This window comes from Cetorhinus maximus, chromosome 7, assembly GCF_964194155.1.
Source record: "Cetorhinus maximus chromosome 7, sCetMax3.hap1.1, whole genome shotgun sequence".
Classification (NCBI taxonomy): Eukaryota; Metazoa; Chordata; class Chondrichthyes; order Lamniformes; family Cetorhinidae; genus Cetorhinus; species Cetorhinus maximus.
In genome coordinates, this window is record NC_135885.1 from 91542854 (window position 1) to 91559673 (window position 16820).

At 44.9% G+C, this 16820-nt stretch overlaps 1 protein-coding gene across 1 annotated transcript in view; it reads left to right on the forward strand.

Moving 5' to 3' along the window:
* The first annotated feature begins 338 nt into the window (after positions 1 to 338).
* Positions 339 to 16820, forward strand: part of LOC144682943 (protein diaphanous homolog 3-like) — a 786894-nt gene continuing 770412 nt past the window's right edge. Inside the window, exon 1 of the mRNA XM_078545867.1 lies at positions 339 to 773. Within this exon, the coding sequence (XP_078401993.1) occupies positions 624 to 773 (150 nt within the window). The 5' untranslated portion in view covers positions 339 to 623. The remainder of the gene's footprint in view (positions 774 to 16820) is intronic.

Below are 16820 nucleotides of genomic sequence, written 5' to 3' on the forward strand. Positions count from 1 at the left end.
CATCTATGGAGAGAGAAACAGAGTTAAGTTTCCAGTCAGTGTGACTCTTCTTCAGAGCTCTGAAAAAGGGTCATACGGATCCAAAACTTTAACTCTGTTTCTCTCTCCACAGAAGCTGTCAGACCTGCTGAGTGTTTCCAGCATTTTCTGTTTTTGTTTCAGATTTCCAGCATCCGCAGTATTTCACTTCTTCCTTTGATCCGAAGCTTCCTGACCGAGCGCCAGCGGCGACCGTTAGCACGTGACGTCATTGCGCCACCAGCCGCACCCATCCTGCTTTCCGATTGGTCAACTGTGCGACTCATTTGATTGGTCCAAGCGGCGACGGCGGGTTATTCACTCTCCATTGGGGGAAAAAAAAAGCCGCGAACTGGAGGTTGGCGAAGGAAACGGGGGGAAGGTTTTTTCATTCACTTATTTTTATGTCTCCGGGATTTCCTCGCGCCGAAACGGCGACGTGAGGGCAGTTGCCGCCAGAGCTTCTTTTCCCCCTCAGTGGCGTTTTCCCGGATCGGATCAGAGAGGTTAAACAGGATTAGACCGAGTTCACCAGGTCGGGTGGCGCTGAGGGGCTTCAACCCGGGAGGACGATTTTCTTCAAAATCAAAGTGAATTAGATAAACATGGAGCGATACCATCCTCCGCGCTCCCACTCTCCCCATTGCGGGGAGAACGATGTCCACCGGAAAAAACCGTTCGCTGGTCCCGGTCCCTGCGATGGTCAGGCTGCCCTTGGGCCGCAACGTGGAGATGCGGCGAGAAGGAACAAATTCGTAAGTGCTTCAGCAAACTTTTGCCTCAGTCACGTAGGACCGCAGACAGTTATGTTTCAGGGCATCAGCTACTGTGTTTAGACATTGCAGATAGTAATAATACTCGGAATAAAAGTGGAAACTTTAATCACTGGTGGCTTCCTTCAGGCTCAGATGATGCCAGGAGCCTGTGTCTGTCCAAAAACACGGGGCAACTTGTACCTGTACTTTTTCTTTTCGTAATTTTTATTTTGCGCGCTACTCTACTCGTTTAAAAAAATGCTTTAATGTCAGACTGATGATTCACAGCAAGTTGTTGTCCAAATTTAAGATGTTAGATGTTTTATTTTTAGTTTCCTGAGCCCTATTAGTCTGGATTAATCTGCAAGAACACTGACGTACGTGGTGTGCTGTTGTAACTGGAGGAAGGAGCTGCATCTCTTTTGCTGGAAATTGAAGGAGTCTGTTTGTGTTGAGGTGTCAGCTGATTTTGACAGGAATTGCTAAATCTATCTCTGACTTCTACCATCTCTTTTGTCACGTGATAATGGGGTTGTTAACTTAAATAAATCAATCTTTATCAGTTCGTCGGCACCTCTGAAGTAGAGGGTGAAGATCCTGTGCCAGTATTTCGAAGAATGAAATAAAAACAAAAAGCTAAAAGCTACTGCGGATGCTGGAAATCCAAAACAAAAACAAAATTACCTGGAAAAACTCAGCAGGTCTGGCAGCATCGGTGGAGAAGAAATCAGTTAACGTTTCGAGTCTTCACGACCCTTCAGCAGAACTGAAGCATAGTTAGGAGAAAGGTGAAATATAAGCTGGTTTAAGGTGGGGGGGGGGGCGGGGGGAGAGAGAAGTTGAGGGTGTGGTGATTGTGGAGATAAGCAAGCAGTGATAGGAGCAGATAATCAAAAGATGTCACAGACAAAAGGATCAAAGATGTTGAAGGTGGTGATATTTGTCTAAGAAAAGTGCTAATTAAAAATTGAAGACAGGACTCTCAAGGTACAGCTCTAGTGGGGGTGGGGTGGAAAGACTAACAAGGTTTTAGTTTTAGATTTAAAAATAATGGAAATAGTTGGGAAAAGAAGAATCTATATAAATTATTGAAAAAAAAGGGAGGGGGGAGAAACGGGGTGGGGATGGGGGGAGGGGGAGTTTAAGATCTAAAGTTGTTGAATTCAATATTCAGCCCGGAAGGCTGTAAAGTGCCTAGTCGGAAGATGAGGTGCTGTTCCTCCAGTTTGCGTTGGGCTTCACTGGAACAATGCAGCAAGCCAAGGACAGACATGTGGGCAAGAGAACAGGGTGGAGTGTTAAAATGGCAAGCGACAGGGAGGTTTGGGTCTTTCTTGCGGACAGACCGCAGGTGTTCCGCAAAGCGGTCGCCCAGTTTGCGTTTGGTCTCTCCAATGTAGAGGAGACCGTATTGGGAGCAACGAATGCAGTAGACTAAGTTAGGGGAAATGCAAGTGAAATGCTGCTTCACTTGAAAGGAGTGTTTGGGCCCTTGGACGGTGAGGAGAGAGGAAGTGAAGGGGCAGGTGTTGCATCTTCTGCGTAGGCATGGGGAGGTGCCATAGGTGGGGGTTGAGGAGTAGGGGGTGATGGAGGAGTGGACCAGGGTGTCCCGGAGGGAACGATCCCTACGGAATGCCGTCAGGGGGGGTGAAGGGAAAGATGTGTTTGGTGGTGGCATCATGCTGGAGTTGGCGGTAATGGCGGAGGATGATCCTTTGAATGCGGAGGCTGGTGGGGTGATAAGTGAGGACAAGGGGGACCCTATCATGTTTCTGGGAAGGAGGAGAAGGCGTGAGGGAGGATGTGCGGGATATGGGCTGGACACGGTTGAGGGCCCTGTCAACGACCGTGGGTGGAAAACCTTGGTTAAGGAAGAAGGAGGACATGTCAGAGGAGCTGTTTTTGAAGGTAGCGTCATCAGAACAGATGCGACGGAGGCGAAGGAACTGAGAGAATGGGATGGAGTCCTTGCAGGAAGCGGGGTGTGAGGAGCTGTAGTCGAGGTAGCTGTGGGAATCGGTAGGCTTGTAATGGATATTGGTGGACAGTCTATCATCAGAAATTGAGACAGAGAGGTCAAGGAAGGGGAGAGAAGTGTCAGAGATGGACCATGTGAAAATGATGGAGGGGTGGAGATTGGAAGCAAAATTAATAAATTTTTCCAGGTCCCGACGAGAGCATGAAGCAGCACCGAAGTAATCATCGATGTACCGGAGAAAGAGTTGTGGGAGGGGGCCGGAGTAGGACTGGAACAAGGAATGTTCCACATACTCCATAAAGAGACAGGCATAGCTGGGGCCCATGCGGGTACCCATAGCCACACCTTTTATTTGGAGGAAGTGAGAGGAGTTAAAGGAGAAATTGTTCAGTGTGAGAACAAGTTCAGCCAGACGGAGGAGAGTAGTGGTGGATGGGGATTGTTGGGGCCTCTGTTCAAGGAAGAAGCTAAGGGCCCTCAGACCATCCTGGTGGGGGATGGAGGTGTAGAGGGATTGGACATCCATGGTGAAGAGGAAGCGGTTGGGGCCAGGGAACTGGAAATTGTTGATGTGACGTAAGGTGTCAGAGGAATCACGAATGTAGGTGGGAAGGGACTGGACAAGGGGAGAGAGAAGGGAGTCAAGATAACGAGAAATTAGTTCCGTGGGGCAGGAACAGGCTGACACGATGGGTCTGCCAGGACAGTTCTGTTTGTGGATTTTGGGTAGGAGGTAGAAGCGGGCCGTCCGAGGTTGGGTGACTATCAAGTTGGAAGCTGTGGGAGGAAGATCTCCAGAGGAGATGAAGTCAGTGACAGTCCTGGAAACAATGGCTTGATGTTCTGTGGTGGGGTCATGGTCCAGGGAGAGGTAGGAGGAAGTGTCTGCGAGTTGACGTTCAGCCTCCGCGAGGGGCCCTGTCGCTTGCCATTTTAACACTCCACCCTGTTCTCTTGCCCACATGTCTGTCCTTGGCTTGCTGCATTGTTCCAGTGAAGCCCAACGCAAACTGGAGGAACAGCACCTCATCTTCCGACTAGGCACTTTACAGCCTTCCGGGCTGAATATTGAATTCAACAACTTTAGATCTTAAACTCCCCCTCCCCCCATCCCCACCCCGTTTCTCCCCCCTCCCTTTTTTTTTCAATAATTTATATAGATTCTTCTTTTCCCACCTATTTCCATTATTTTTAAATCTAAAACTAAAACCTTGTTAGTCTTTCCACCCCACCCCCACTAGAGCTGTACCTTGAGTGTCCTGTCTTCCATTCTTAATTAGCACTTTTCTTAGACAAATATCACCACCTTCAACACCTCTTTGATCCTTTTGTCTGTGACATCTTTTGATTATCTGCTCCTATCACTGCTTGCTTATCTCCACAATCACCACACCCTCAACTTCTCTCTCCCCCCGCCCCCCCACCTTAAACCAGCTTATATTTCACCTTTCTCTTAACTATGCTTCAGTTCTGCTGGAGGGTCGTGAAGACTCGAAACGTTAACTGATTTCTTCTCCACCGATGCTGCCAGACCTGCTGAGTTTTTCCAGGTAATTCTGTTTTTGTTTTCGAAGAATGAGGTTGTTTTCCCTGGTGTCCCATGCAACATATACCCTTCCACTAACATTACTAACTAACTTATCTGGCATTATCATGTTGCTGTTTGTGGGACCTTGCTGTGCACACATTGGTTAGTATTAATAAATGCAATGGGAATTCAGAAGAATATTCTTATCTGAAAACTGGTAACAATGTGGAATGTGCTCTCACAAGCAGTGGTTGAAGCAAATAGCGTAGATGAAATTTAAGGGAAAGATCGGTAACCGTACAAGAGAGGAAGGAGTAGAAGGATCTACTAATAGGGGGAGATGGAACATAAATATTGACTTAGACCATGTGGGCTGAATGGCCTGTTTCTGTGCTGTAGAATCATTGTGGCTATCTCATATCTATGTCCCTAGTCTTAGACTCATCCACATCTGTTAACATCTCTACATCTGCCTCAGCTTAACCCTATCATAATTTTAAAACCTCTCAGTTAGCACTCAAGTATTCTCTTTTTGACAGAAAATAGCCCCAGCCTGCTAGTCTTTCCTGAGATCTAGAACCTCTCTGTTTTGGAGTCATTTTTGTAAATCTTTGCTTTTTGCACCTTCTAGTGCATCTATTGCCTTTTTGTAATATGGACACTATAGAACTGTGCACTACTGTTAAACGTGGTTTAACTAAGCTTTTGTATGTTTAACATAACCTCTGCTTTTCAATTCTGTTCCCTTGGAAATAGCCCCAATCCTTTGGCATTTTCATGATCTTGTTAGCTTGTGTTATGAGATATAGTGGTCTTGATGTACTGTTGATCAGTGATGTTAGCAAACAACTGTCGAAATATTAATAAATAATATCCCTTAGATATCTAAAGCAGCTATTAATACAAAACAATCTTATTGCATCAAAGTTTTTTTGTCTGTTTTAGTTCAGGCAGTGGTGGATATTCATTCTGGGTAAAATTAGTGAAATTTGGAAGTAGAATGGTATTTGAAAATAAGGTGGAGGTAAGGGACACAGGATGGAAAAAAGCCTAGTGTGAAGTTTACTATCAATTTATTTAATTCTATGCATGTAATGTTTATTCATGTTATTCCCATTAATTTTTATCAGCCATTTGTATCAATTATAACTTGTTTAATTAATGCAGGCAAGTCTTCCTGGTGATAAATTTGAGAAATTGATGTTAGCCATGGCGTCTGTTTATAGTGCACATCTTGGATGTGATATAAATTGTTGTTGAGTGTGATTCTCCAAGACATTGGAAGTTAAAATCTGCACCATTTGAACCTGAACCTTTGGATAAGATACTTCGTCATATCACATTGATCTGGCCCAATGAAAGACAACACAACAGCTGCAACTTATATGGTGTCTTTAATGTATTAACATGTCCCAAGATGCTTAACAGAGGCATCATAAAACAAAATATGACACCCAGCCATGTAGCAATATTAGGACACGTGACCAGAAGCTTGGTCAATGAGGTAGGATTTAAGGAGTGACTTAAAGGAGGCATGAGGTAGAGAGGCAGAAAGTTTTCAGGAGGAAATCCCAGAGCTTTGGGCCTCAGCAGCTTAAGGCACAGCAGCCAGTGAGGGAGCAATTGAAATTGGGGATACTCAAGAGGCCAGAATTAGTGGAGCACAGATATCTGAGGGTTATCAGGCTGGTGGCAATTACAGAGATAGGGAGGGGCAAGGTCATGGAGGGATTTGACAAAAAGATAAGAATTTTAAAACTGAGGCATTAAGCCAGAAGTCAGTGTAGGTCAGTGAGCACAGAACTACTAAGTGAATGGAACTTGGTGCAAGTTAAGACATCGGCAACAGAGTTTGGATGAACTTAAGTTTACAGAGAATAGAATGTTGGAGGCTATCCAGGAATGAGTTCGAGTTGTTAAGTCTGGAGTTAACAAAGACATGGATGAGAGTTTCTGCACTAGAAAAATTAGAGGTGGCAATGGGCAATCTAATGGAGGCGGAAATAGGAAGTTTTCGTGAGGGCGTGGATATGTGGAATTTATACTTGGAAGCTCATCGCGGGATCAAATATGACACCAAGGTTGCGAACTGTCTGGTTTAGCTTAAAACCGTTGCCAGAGAGAGGAATGGAACCTGTGGATACAGAGTAGAGTTTGTAGTGGAGACTGAAGTCAATGGCTTCAGCTTTCCCAATATTTAATCTGAGGAATTTTCTGTTTATTCAGTACTGGGTGTCTGTAAGCAGTCTGGATATTTAGCAACAGTGGAAGTGTCAAGAGAGGTGGTGGTGAGGCAGAGTTGGGTTGTCAGCACACATGTGGACACTGACGCTGTGCTTTTGGATGATGTCGGTGAGGGACAACATGTAGATGAGAAAAAGGAGTGGGCCCAAAATAGATCCTGGGAGGGAAACCAGTGGCAGCGATGAAGGAGCATGAAAAGAAGCCATTGCAAATGACAGTCCAGCCACGACTAGGTAAGATTCGAATTAGGCGAGCCTAGTCCCACCCAGTTGGATAACGGTGGAGAGGTGTTGGAGGAAGATGGCGTGATCAGCAGTGTCAAAGGCTGCAGACAGGTTAAGACGGAAGAGGAAGGATAATTTGATTTTTGTCATAGTCACGTAGGATGTTGCTTGTGACTGATGGGAGCTGTTTTGGTACTGTGGCAGGGGTGAAAACCAGAGGGATATAAAAACAGAAAATGCTGGAAAAACTCAGCAGGTCTGACAGCATCTGTGGAGAGAGAAACAGAGTTAACGTTTCGAGTCCATATGACTCTTCTTCAGATCAGAGTTTTCTAGCATTTTCTGTTTTTATTTCATATTTCCAGCATCTGCAGTATTTTGCTTTTATTTATATGAATATCAGAGAGATTTATTTATCCTTGTCTTGTGAGTGATAGTATAATAAAATCCTTGAGGCAAAATATAACCAAAAAAAAATCAGTGCTATTTTGGTTTATACATCTTTGGGCATCTACATTTTATTTGGAGGGAGGGTGCCTTTTCTTGCTCTCAACATGAGATAATCCAATAATTAAGCAGTGTAACTAACGAAACAAAGTGGGGAATTTGGTGCAAAGTATCCCAGTTACCAAATGATCAAATTAAGCAACTTTAAATTAAAGAGCAGGAGGAGACTGCAATGCACTTATTTGCTATGATTGGGCAAATTGCCTGAAGTCATGTTCAACCAAAGTAGCTTAGTGTATTTGAGGATGTTTATGATGTACTAAAGGGTAAGGTTTATTTATTTTGCCAACTATGAAAGCTTAATGTTACATTAAAAATGACGTGAAATATTCAATAATCCAGCTACTACTTTAAAGAAGTTTTATCTTTTTGTGATTGAACACCAAAGTTAGAGACATAACCTGAAAGCATATTGATGCTGCTTTGAATATTGACAGGTACATACTGTTACCTTGAAAGCTGAATTTTCATATTTGTTAGGTTAAACTGAACTAAAACAATATATTATATGATTCAGTCTCAACCATTTCTGTTAATTTTACCAGGATTATTGAAGCAGAATTTTTGTGTTCTTTGAATGTGGATTTTTCTGATGAAGGCTGTATGTTGTTCATCCCTAATTATCCTGAGATCTGTGGTTGGCCTGCACTTGAAAAGCTGCAATCTTATGATGATAAGTCGATGGGCCCTGTACTGATGAAGGATTTATCAGTCAGGATGGTGTCTGACTTGGAAGGGCACCTGTAACTGATGTTGTTCCCATGATACATCAGTTGTCTTTCTGGTGGTAGAAGTTGGAAGGCGTGCATGTGCCGATGGGCAAGGTAAGCCTGGTGAATTGCTCCAGTGCGTCTTTAAGTAATGCACTCTGAAGCTGTAATGTGCTGTTGGTGGAAGGCATGGGTATTGAGTGATGGACTGCTTTGTTCCATCTGTTGCTGGGTTCCTTGAGTTACATCATCCAAAGTCATTGGTGAGCCTTCCAACCTGCTCCTCATTTGATCCTTATAGGTGGTGGAAAGGCATTGATGGGGTCAGGAGGTGAGGCATGCACTGCAGAGTATCCAGACTCTGACTTGCTGTTTTCGCCTTGATGTTCAAATTGCTAGCTTAGTTTCACTTCTTGTCAATAAATCACCCTCAGGATGTTGTTATGGTAATATCAGTAATGTCAAATATATGTATCCAAAGGTCCAGGGGGCGATGGCTGAAGAGAATCCTTTCATTGGAAACTTTCAAAAATCATTGGAATTTGTTGATTTCCCACTGCATTCAAAAGCAATAAATGCAACGGCTCTAATTTTTTTATTTTCAAGAGACAAATGGTGTAATTTTACCAGCCCCATGGTGAAGAGCTTGGAGGTGGGTGGGCCAGTAATGTCGTGGGAAGGTGTGTTGGTATGAATCTTCGACCGCCTTCCTGCTATTGGCCAAATTTCAACTTTTTCGCATCAGGCTCATTCCAGGGAATGTCTGTGTCAATGTATAAATAATCACACTGCATGGCAATCACCTTGTTAAAGACAATTGCTAGTTAAACCACTGATGGGTATTGATTATCCCATCTAAATAAAATAAAAATATACAGCTGGAACACTTTGTGTGGAAGCTACTTGGCAGTCAGTAGCACTGAGGAGCTGTCTTGAAAATCAACCAGCAAGAACCAAAAGACCAGATTAATTCTTCCACCACAATCTCTTATTGAGAGTAACAGTCTGGACACATTTATGGGATTTCTCAGTCACCAACCCATGACGGCATCCATCACCTGCTCGATGCATTGTTTTGGAGGGCAGGGGAATACATCAGGGTCCACACCGATCGGGTTGAGAGGGTGACCTGGTTTGGAACCATGGCAGACTTCCCTCGGGTCCAGGAGGCTTACAGATTATATGCATGTAGCCATCAATGCTCCCTTGGAGCAGCCAGATGTGTTCCATTGACTCCATGTTGAAATAGTCGGTGACCACCACAAAAGGATCCTCTAGGTGTATGCAAGCTTTCTGGGAAGCTGCCATGACTGGACTTGAAAATCCTGAGACCATCCCAGGTGCCTTAGTTATTGAGTCCACATGAATGGCTTCATGGATGACTCCTGTGTGAAACGGAATATCTGCCAAAGTTGCACCCATGTGGAACCCCAATACACAAGCAGAGGAATCCTATAAGTGCTGCCATTTGACCACAAGGGTGCCTATCTAGCACGTATTTGGGCTTCTGAAAATGCAGGTCAAATGCTGAGGCAGATTTGTGGGAGCTCTTCAATCTGCCCCATCAAGAGTCTCCCATATCGAGGCTTGCTGTGCTTTGCATAACCTGGCATAATAGATAGGAGTTGCATTGGAGATGGGCAACCACTTTGAGTATGCTACCTCCTCTTTCGAGGGGAACACACATCAAGATCTGGCCAATGTAATGCACCCGCTGGGCTGATGACCACAGCTATCGATATGCGTGCAAGGGAGATGCATGTGTCCCTCATCCACAGACAATTCTCTTGAGCTGCCAGGTGCTCCTATGTCTGATCTCCGGCGCTGTAGCTTGTATGGAGGCAGGCTTCTGACATTGCGAGTCCAGTGCAAGACATTCCTGTGGCAGGTTGACGTCCTCTAGATGGCTGAGCCTTAAGAGGTTCCTGGCACAAACTGTGCCACCTGTACATATTTATGCAGGAGCAGCCTCTGTCTGCTGTATGCAGCGTTCATGTCACTGTCAAAAGGGTTGAGGTTTCACTGTCAATGCAAGGAACGCCTTAAGAGCCCCCATGGTCTTTGGGTATCTGCTTCTTGACCCTTTCAAGGCCCACTTCCACTCCCCCTTCTTACCTGGAATGGGACAACACATTGCAAAGGGATCCAGGTGTTTCTGGGCCATCTTGTGTACCTAACACTTACAGCTCAAGGATGATGCCATACTGTGGAGCCACTGTTCAACTCCCATAATTCTGGAGACAATACAGGGAAGATTTACAAGAATGTTGCTAGGGATTGAAAATTGCAGCTATTAGGAAAGATTGGATAAGCTGGGATAGTTTTGCTTGGAAGTGAGGAGGCCAAGGGGTGATCTGATTGAGATGTATAAGATTGAGGGGCCCAGATAGAATAGATAGGGATGCCCTGTTTCCCCCAGCGGAGAGGTCAATTACCAGGGGGCACAGATTTAAGGTGGAAGGATTAGAGGGGATATGAGGAAAAACTTCTTCACCCAGAGGGTGATGGGTGTTTGGAATTTGCTGTCTGGTTTGGTGGCAGAGGCAGAAACCCTTAACTTATTGAAAAAGTACCTGTATCTGCACCTAAAATGCTATATATGCAAGGCTTTGGACCGGGTGTTGGAAAGTGGGAGTAGAACTTGCAACTGGTGCAGAAACAATGGGCTGAATGGTCTCTTTCTGTACTGTAACTTTCTTTGCTTCTATGGTTCTACATCCATTAGGTGGTTACATCCTAGGGAAGTGAAATCTGTGGACATTCAGAGTTCCCAGAGGCTGTCTACTCCCATGCACGTTCAAACATGGGCAAAAGAGCTGAACTCCAGAGGTGAGGTGAGAATGACAGCCCTTGACCGAGTGTGGCATCAAGGAGACCTAACAAAACTGGAGTAAATGGGAATTGGGGGGTGGGGGGGTGGCACAAAGGAAGATGGTTGTGGTTGTTGGAGGTCAATCATTTCAGCTCCAGGACATCACTGCAGGAGTTCCTCAAGGTAGTGTCCAAGGCCCAAACATCCTCAGCTGCTTCTTCAATGACCTTCCTTCTATCATGAAGTCAGAAGTGGGGATGTTTGCTGATGATTGCACCATGTCCAGCACCATTTACAACTCCTCAGATGCTGAAGCAGTCCATGTCCAAATGCAGCAAGACCTGGACAATATCCAGGCTTAAGTTGACAAGTGGCAAGTAACAGTCACTCCACAGAAGTGCCAGGCAATGGCCATCTCCAAAAAGAGAAAATCTAACCATCACCCCTTGACATTCAGTGGCGTTACCACAGCTGAATCCTCCACTATTTTCATCCTGGGGGTTACCATTGACCAGGAACTGAGCTGGAGTAGCCATATAAATACCGTGGCTGCAAGAGCAGGTCAGAGGCTCGGAGTAACTTAGGCCCGTAACTTCTGCGCTCCCCAATGTCATATTTGGGGGCCACCCCAAAGATGCACTGGGGAATCCCTCTGGCAAGTTCCCAGGTAAGGGTTTGCATGGCAATTGCCAAGAAGTGCACACTTCCTCTGGATAATTGCTTTGAGCTGGGAACCATCCGAAAATGTAATCTAAATCACAAATTCCAGATAGTTCCGCTGGGTTTATTCCAATACTTACCCAGAAAAAGTTAGAAGAATTAAAACCTCTTTTTATTCTATTTCTTCTAATTTCTGTGGGCCAGCATTTTCCGACGCTAGTCAGAGGGTTATGTCCCTGCTCCCTAACTCTCCAAAGCTTGTCCCCCATGTACAAGGCACAAGTCAGGAGGGTGGTGGAATACTCTCCACTTGCCTGGATGAGTGCAACTCCAACTTCACTCAAGAAACTTGGCACCATCCAGGACAAAGCAACCTGCGTGATTTGGCACCCCATCTACAATGTTCACTCCCTCCACCACCGACGCACAGTGGTAGCAACGTGTACCACCTACAAGGTGCACTGCAGAAACCTGAGCCTTGACCGCAGTCACCAAAGGCCGAGGCTGTGGGGAGAATGTGAGGCCCGAGATCCAGGAATGCAGGGCAGGGACAGGAAGCTGCCGATTGGGTGGTGAAGTGTGAGTAACCCAGGGCGGGGGAGAAGGGGAGCAGGATAACCTGTTCCATTGGCTCACCACACCACACTCTCTCCACCACCCCCCCACCCCAAGCTCTATTGGTGTTCCAAGATGGGCTCAGCCCCTGCAGATTGAGGATGAGACCCAGGCTCAGGTGCCTCCTTGGATTGGGATTTGGCCAGAGCCTTGAGTTGTTGAGTCACTGCCCTGGGATGATTTGGGGGTGTGACAGAATGGGAAAGGAGAGGGAGGAAGACAGGGAGAATGGGAAAGGTAAGAAAGCAAAAGGGAGTGCTATGATTGAGACACAGAAGTTGTACGACTCATTAAGGAAATACAAACTCAGCCATCACATTAAAGCAGTGGGTGAGTTGAGCGTTTCTGTATTCTCTCTCAAAAAATAAATTAAATTGTTTTTTATGTGTGAGTGGCCCTTGGCAAGAGAAAGGCTCCCCACCCCTGCCTTATGTTTTACATTGTTGCTGCTACATTATCACTACTCCATCTCCCCTCTTCAAGTCCTTCAATTCAATGTTTCAGATGGTCAGGAGGCCTCATAACCTTGGTAGGTTCTGTCACTGCTGGTTGCTCCTGCAAGTTTGGAGGTGGTTCTGGCATCTGAGTATGTTTTCAACCTCCTCTTCCATTCTTTTGTGTTGAACTGCACTTGCTCGGTTTGGCTGTTGTGCTGGTCAGTGGTTGCTGCCCTAATTTATTTCTAGAAGGGTGGACGAACATTATATTCGTCTCCTTGTTGCTTCTTTCGCTTCTTCCATTGTTGTGTGGGTCATCGTGATGCTCTCTGTGGCAGAGGATGAGCATTCCTCTGACTAGAATGAGGTTTAATGGTACACTCAGCTCTGCCTTTCGCTGTCAGTAATGGACAGCTGCTACCAGGTTCCAGCACCTTTTGTGGTTTTGGCATATTGGCTGGGAGTTGCAGTGTATGGTGGTTGCAGTGTTGACCCACTGTACCATCTTTGGAACCGGAGGTTAAGGTTCATTGGACTGTTGACCACTGTCTTTTACATCCTCCACTGGAGGCATCGTGGTTGCCTCCTGGGTGATTGGCTGGTCTGACCATTGTAGGTTTTCTGGCACCTACAACAAGAAATGGACAAAATTGCTGTGCGAAGAGAGAAGACAGATCAGAGCTGAAATCCCAGTCAGGGTACTTTTTTTTTTGTTTGAGTACTTGGGAACTTGCAGTTCTGTATGATTAATGACAGTAGTCTTGACATCTTCGGCCATTTTGAAGAGGTCCAGGGCTACGCAGACATCTCTGCTCAAGGGAGAGAAAGGCTTGTTATGGATAACATACATCAGCTCGAAGATTTGTTTGCCAATGTACCTTAGTGATTCCAGAATCATGCCTATGACTGGCAGTCTGATTTCTATGGGTCTTCAGTGGTGTGTCTGTTCAAAGCCAGAGGTCATGTAGCCACTGTTTTTCGCTTGACAAGACTGTTATACTGGCTCCTGTGTCTATTTTAAAGTTTGTTAAATGGCCATTGACTGAAATGGCTGCATTCTAAAATGAGAAACCAAGATCTTTGACCTCACGAAAGAAGCATGGCTGTGTGTCTTCCAGGTTTGCAGTAGTGTCCAATCCTGTTGCACTGAAAGCATTGGGCTGAACTTGCAAGACATGGCCTCACGTTGCTCCACAGCATTGGCATGGTTGCTCTGCTGGCTGGCTTGGGTATTGCTTTTCCTGGCCTGGAATGTCCCTTTGTCTTTGTTGCTTAACTAGCTAAACTGTGGATTGATTGACCTCCGCACCACTTTTTTTCTCTCTCCTCTTAAAATGGTTCTATGCTGCTTACAGAGCTCTGACTACCGAACTATCTGCATTGCGTTTCCCAGGGTTAGATTTTCCTTTGCTTGCATGAGGTCAGAGGGTGCATCGTCTGTTATTCCTACCACTATTCTGTCTCTGAGTTCAGATTTTAAGTCTCCGTATTTGCAACCTTGTACCACCCTGTACAGATCATTGAATGAATCAACAGGTTCTCCTGGCTGCTGGACCCGCTTGTTAAATTTAGCTCTTTCGAGTATTTTATTGCTTCTCAGGTTAAAATAAACTTCAAATTTAGTAGATGATTCATTGTTACCCTGTCTTGCAATAATGTCTTCTGCAATCGGGCCTACTGAGTAAAGCACTGTGTTAACCTGCTGTGCTTCTACCTTATTGTCTAAACCTGAAGCGATGCTATATTTTAGGAATCTTTCCTCCAAAGCCCCCAATTATGTGATTGATCTGGGCCTTGGATTAGTCTGAATTGATTTGGAAATGTGGAATTCTTATCCATGGTCGAATTTTTAAAGGTATTGGTTGTCCTTTTAGAGCTTTCTGAATTTCAAGATGGCATTGCCCTTCATTCAAAGGGATTTCCCGCATTGCTGGCTTTGGTGACCTTCGTTACAATGGTGGTCGCGCTCAGCTTGAAAAAAAATCTCAATAATGGCTGTCAGCAGAGTTCTCTTGCTCAGCGTTTATGAATAAAGTTGTGAATTTGTCGAATGCTAGCTTTAACTGGGTTTAAAAAGTCGCAGTTCTCCCGGGGTATTAAATTAATTATTCATAAATATTTTCGGAGTGAGCTCGGGCGCTGAATTGGGGATTGGGTTTTAGTGACTGGTTATTTCAAATTGCACTTCTGACTCTGAATTATTTAAAGATTTCTCAAGTATTGCTGACCTTACTAGGTCAGAATGTTTTGTTGAATTTTTTTCTCAGTCTTCCAGCATTTTAGTTTTCTCCATTTGCTGTGAGTTTTCCCACCACTCCCACCATGTTGTAGGGTCTTGGTTACAGTTCGGTAGGTCTGAAGAAGTCTTTGTAGTCATACGTAGGTTAACTGTAAGTCTTCATTGACTCTGAGAACTATGTACATACATACAGTAAAAGGTTCAAGCTAGGAGCTGTCTCCATGCTTGCTGGTACACACGGCTCTGACCAACACTCAACTGACCTTGGGTGTGGGTTATGTGCTCTCTTACATCACTGTGTGGGTGGTATTGTACTTAGTCCCACTTTAACCCTCTATGTGTCAGACCCTTATACTACAATATTGACACATCTTTTCCAAATTCATAGTGCAGGTAGTTTTTTTTTGCAGGAGCAAATAGAAATTGAGTTTCAACAAATTTCATGAAATGATCAATGTCAGCCATACTACCAACCCAGAGGACCCAACGGTTCCTTGACTTGATTGGACAGGCGCTCTCAGGCATTCCCACAAAGTACGGAAACGAAATGGAATGTACTTCGAGACACCAATCTACAATATCACATTCTCAACATGTGGAAAGCAAGAGTGGGAAAAATGTTGACTGGTTCGAGGCTAACATCGCTGTGATTAGAACCTGCCATTGAAGCCAAGCGACCTGCTCTAATTACAGGAGAGATCTGAGCGAGAGGACTCTGAGTACAATAAGAGCAGCTTGAAATAAAGTCCAACAGGCTGCTAGGTGATGTGCAATAACTACTGATTACAGTTTTGCCAGAATGCCCTTCACTATAGGGAATGCTCGGGGCAATTATGAAGGGATGAAAAAGGCATCAGGTCCATCAGCCAAGAAAACAACTCTATTGAAAACCAAGGCAGGGAGGTCATCACCTTCTGCAATAAACAGTTGGAGAGATGGGTGGAACACTACTTTGTAAACTAGGGAGAATACTGTCACCGAGGAAGCTCTAGGCACTATGGAAAGCTTGGCTGTCATGGCAGAGCTGGATATTGAACTCGCAGTGGAGGAGCTTAGCTATTGACTCAACTGCCATGGTTAAAGCTCCAACTGCTGATGCTATACCATTTGGACTCATCAAGCATGGGAAACCAGCACTCATGCAGCATCTGCACGAACTTCTCTGTGTCTGTTCAAGGGAGAGGGCAGTACCCAGGATATGCATGATGCAAAAATTGTTACTCTGTACAAGAACAATGGTTACTGCAGTGATTGCAACAATTATCGAGGCATCTCCCTGCTGAGCATTGTGGGGAAACATATTTGCCTGTGTTGTTTTTGTCATTTGGCAGATTGTAGCTGAATGTATCTACCCCGAATCCCAGTGTGGTTTCAGTCATGAAAAATCTACAATTGACATGAACTTCGCAGACTGGCAGCTACACGAGAAATGCTGTGAACAAAGGAGATCACTATATATTGCTTTCATTGATCTCACCAAGGCATTCGATCATGTGAGCAGAGGCGGCCTATTTAAGTTGCTGGAGAAAATATGCTTTCTGCTGAAGCTTGCTCAATGTCATCTTTTTCCTTGGCAATGACTGAAAAGGTCAGCTATGATGGGGCATCATAGAGCAGTGGGGTCAAAGTGTTCTGGCACTGACACTCGGGCATATTCTTCTCTTTGCTGTCATATGCTTTCAGGTCATCTACAGAGAGTGTCTACTTGCTTACCAGGACTGATGCTAAGCTGTTCAGCCATGCTTACCTGAGATCCAAGACAACTCCTCATCAGAGAGTTGCTCTATGCTGACGAAGCCACTCCAGCATTCCATATTGAGGAACACCCTTAACGGCAAATGAACAAGTTTTCTCAATGTAATGAGCTTGGTCTAACCATCAGCATCAGAAATACAAATGTCATGGTAGAGGATATTGCTCTCCTGGCATCTCTCAGCTTTGACTATGTGATGCTGGAGATTGTTGATAGCTTCACCTATGTAGACTTTACAATCACCAACAATCTGTCATTTGATGCTAAACTGAACACATGCATCACAAAAGCTTCAGTTGTTATGTACGAGCTGAGTAAGAGTGTGTGCATTAGCAAC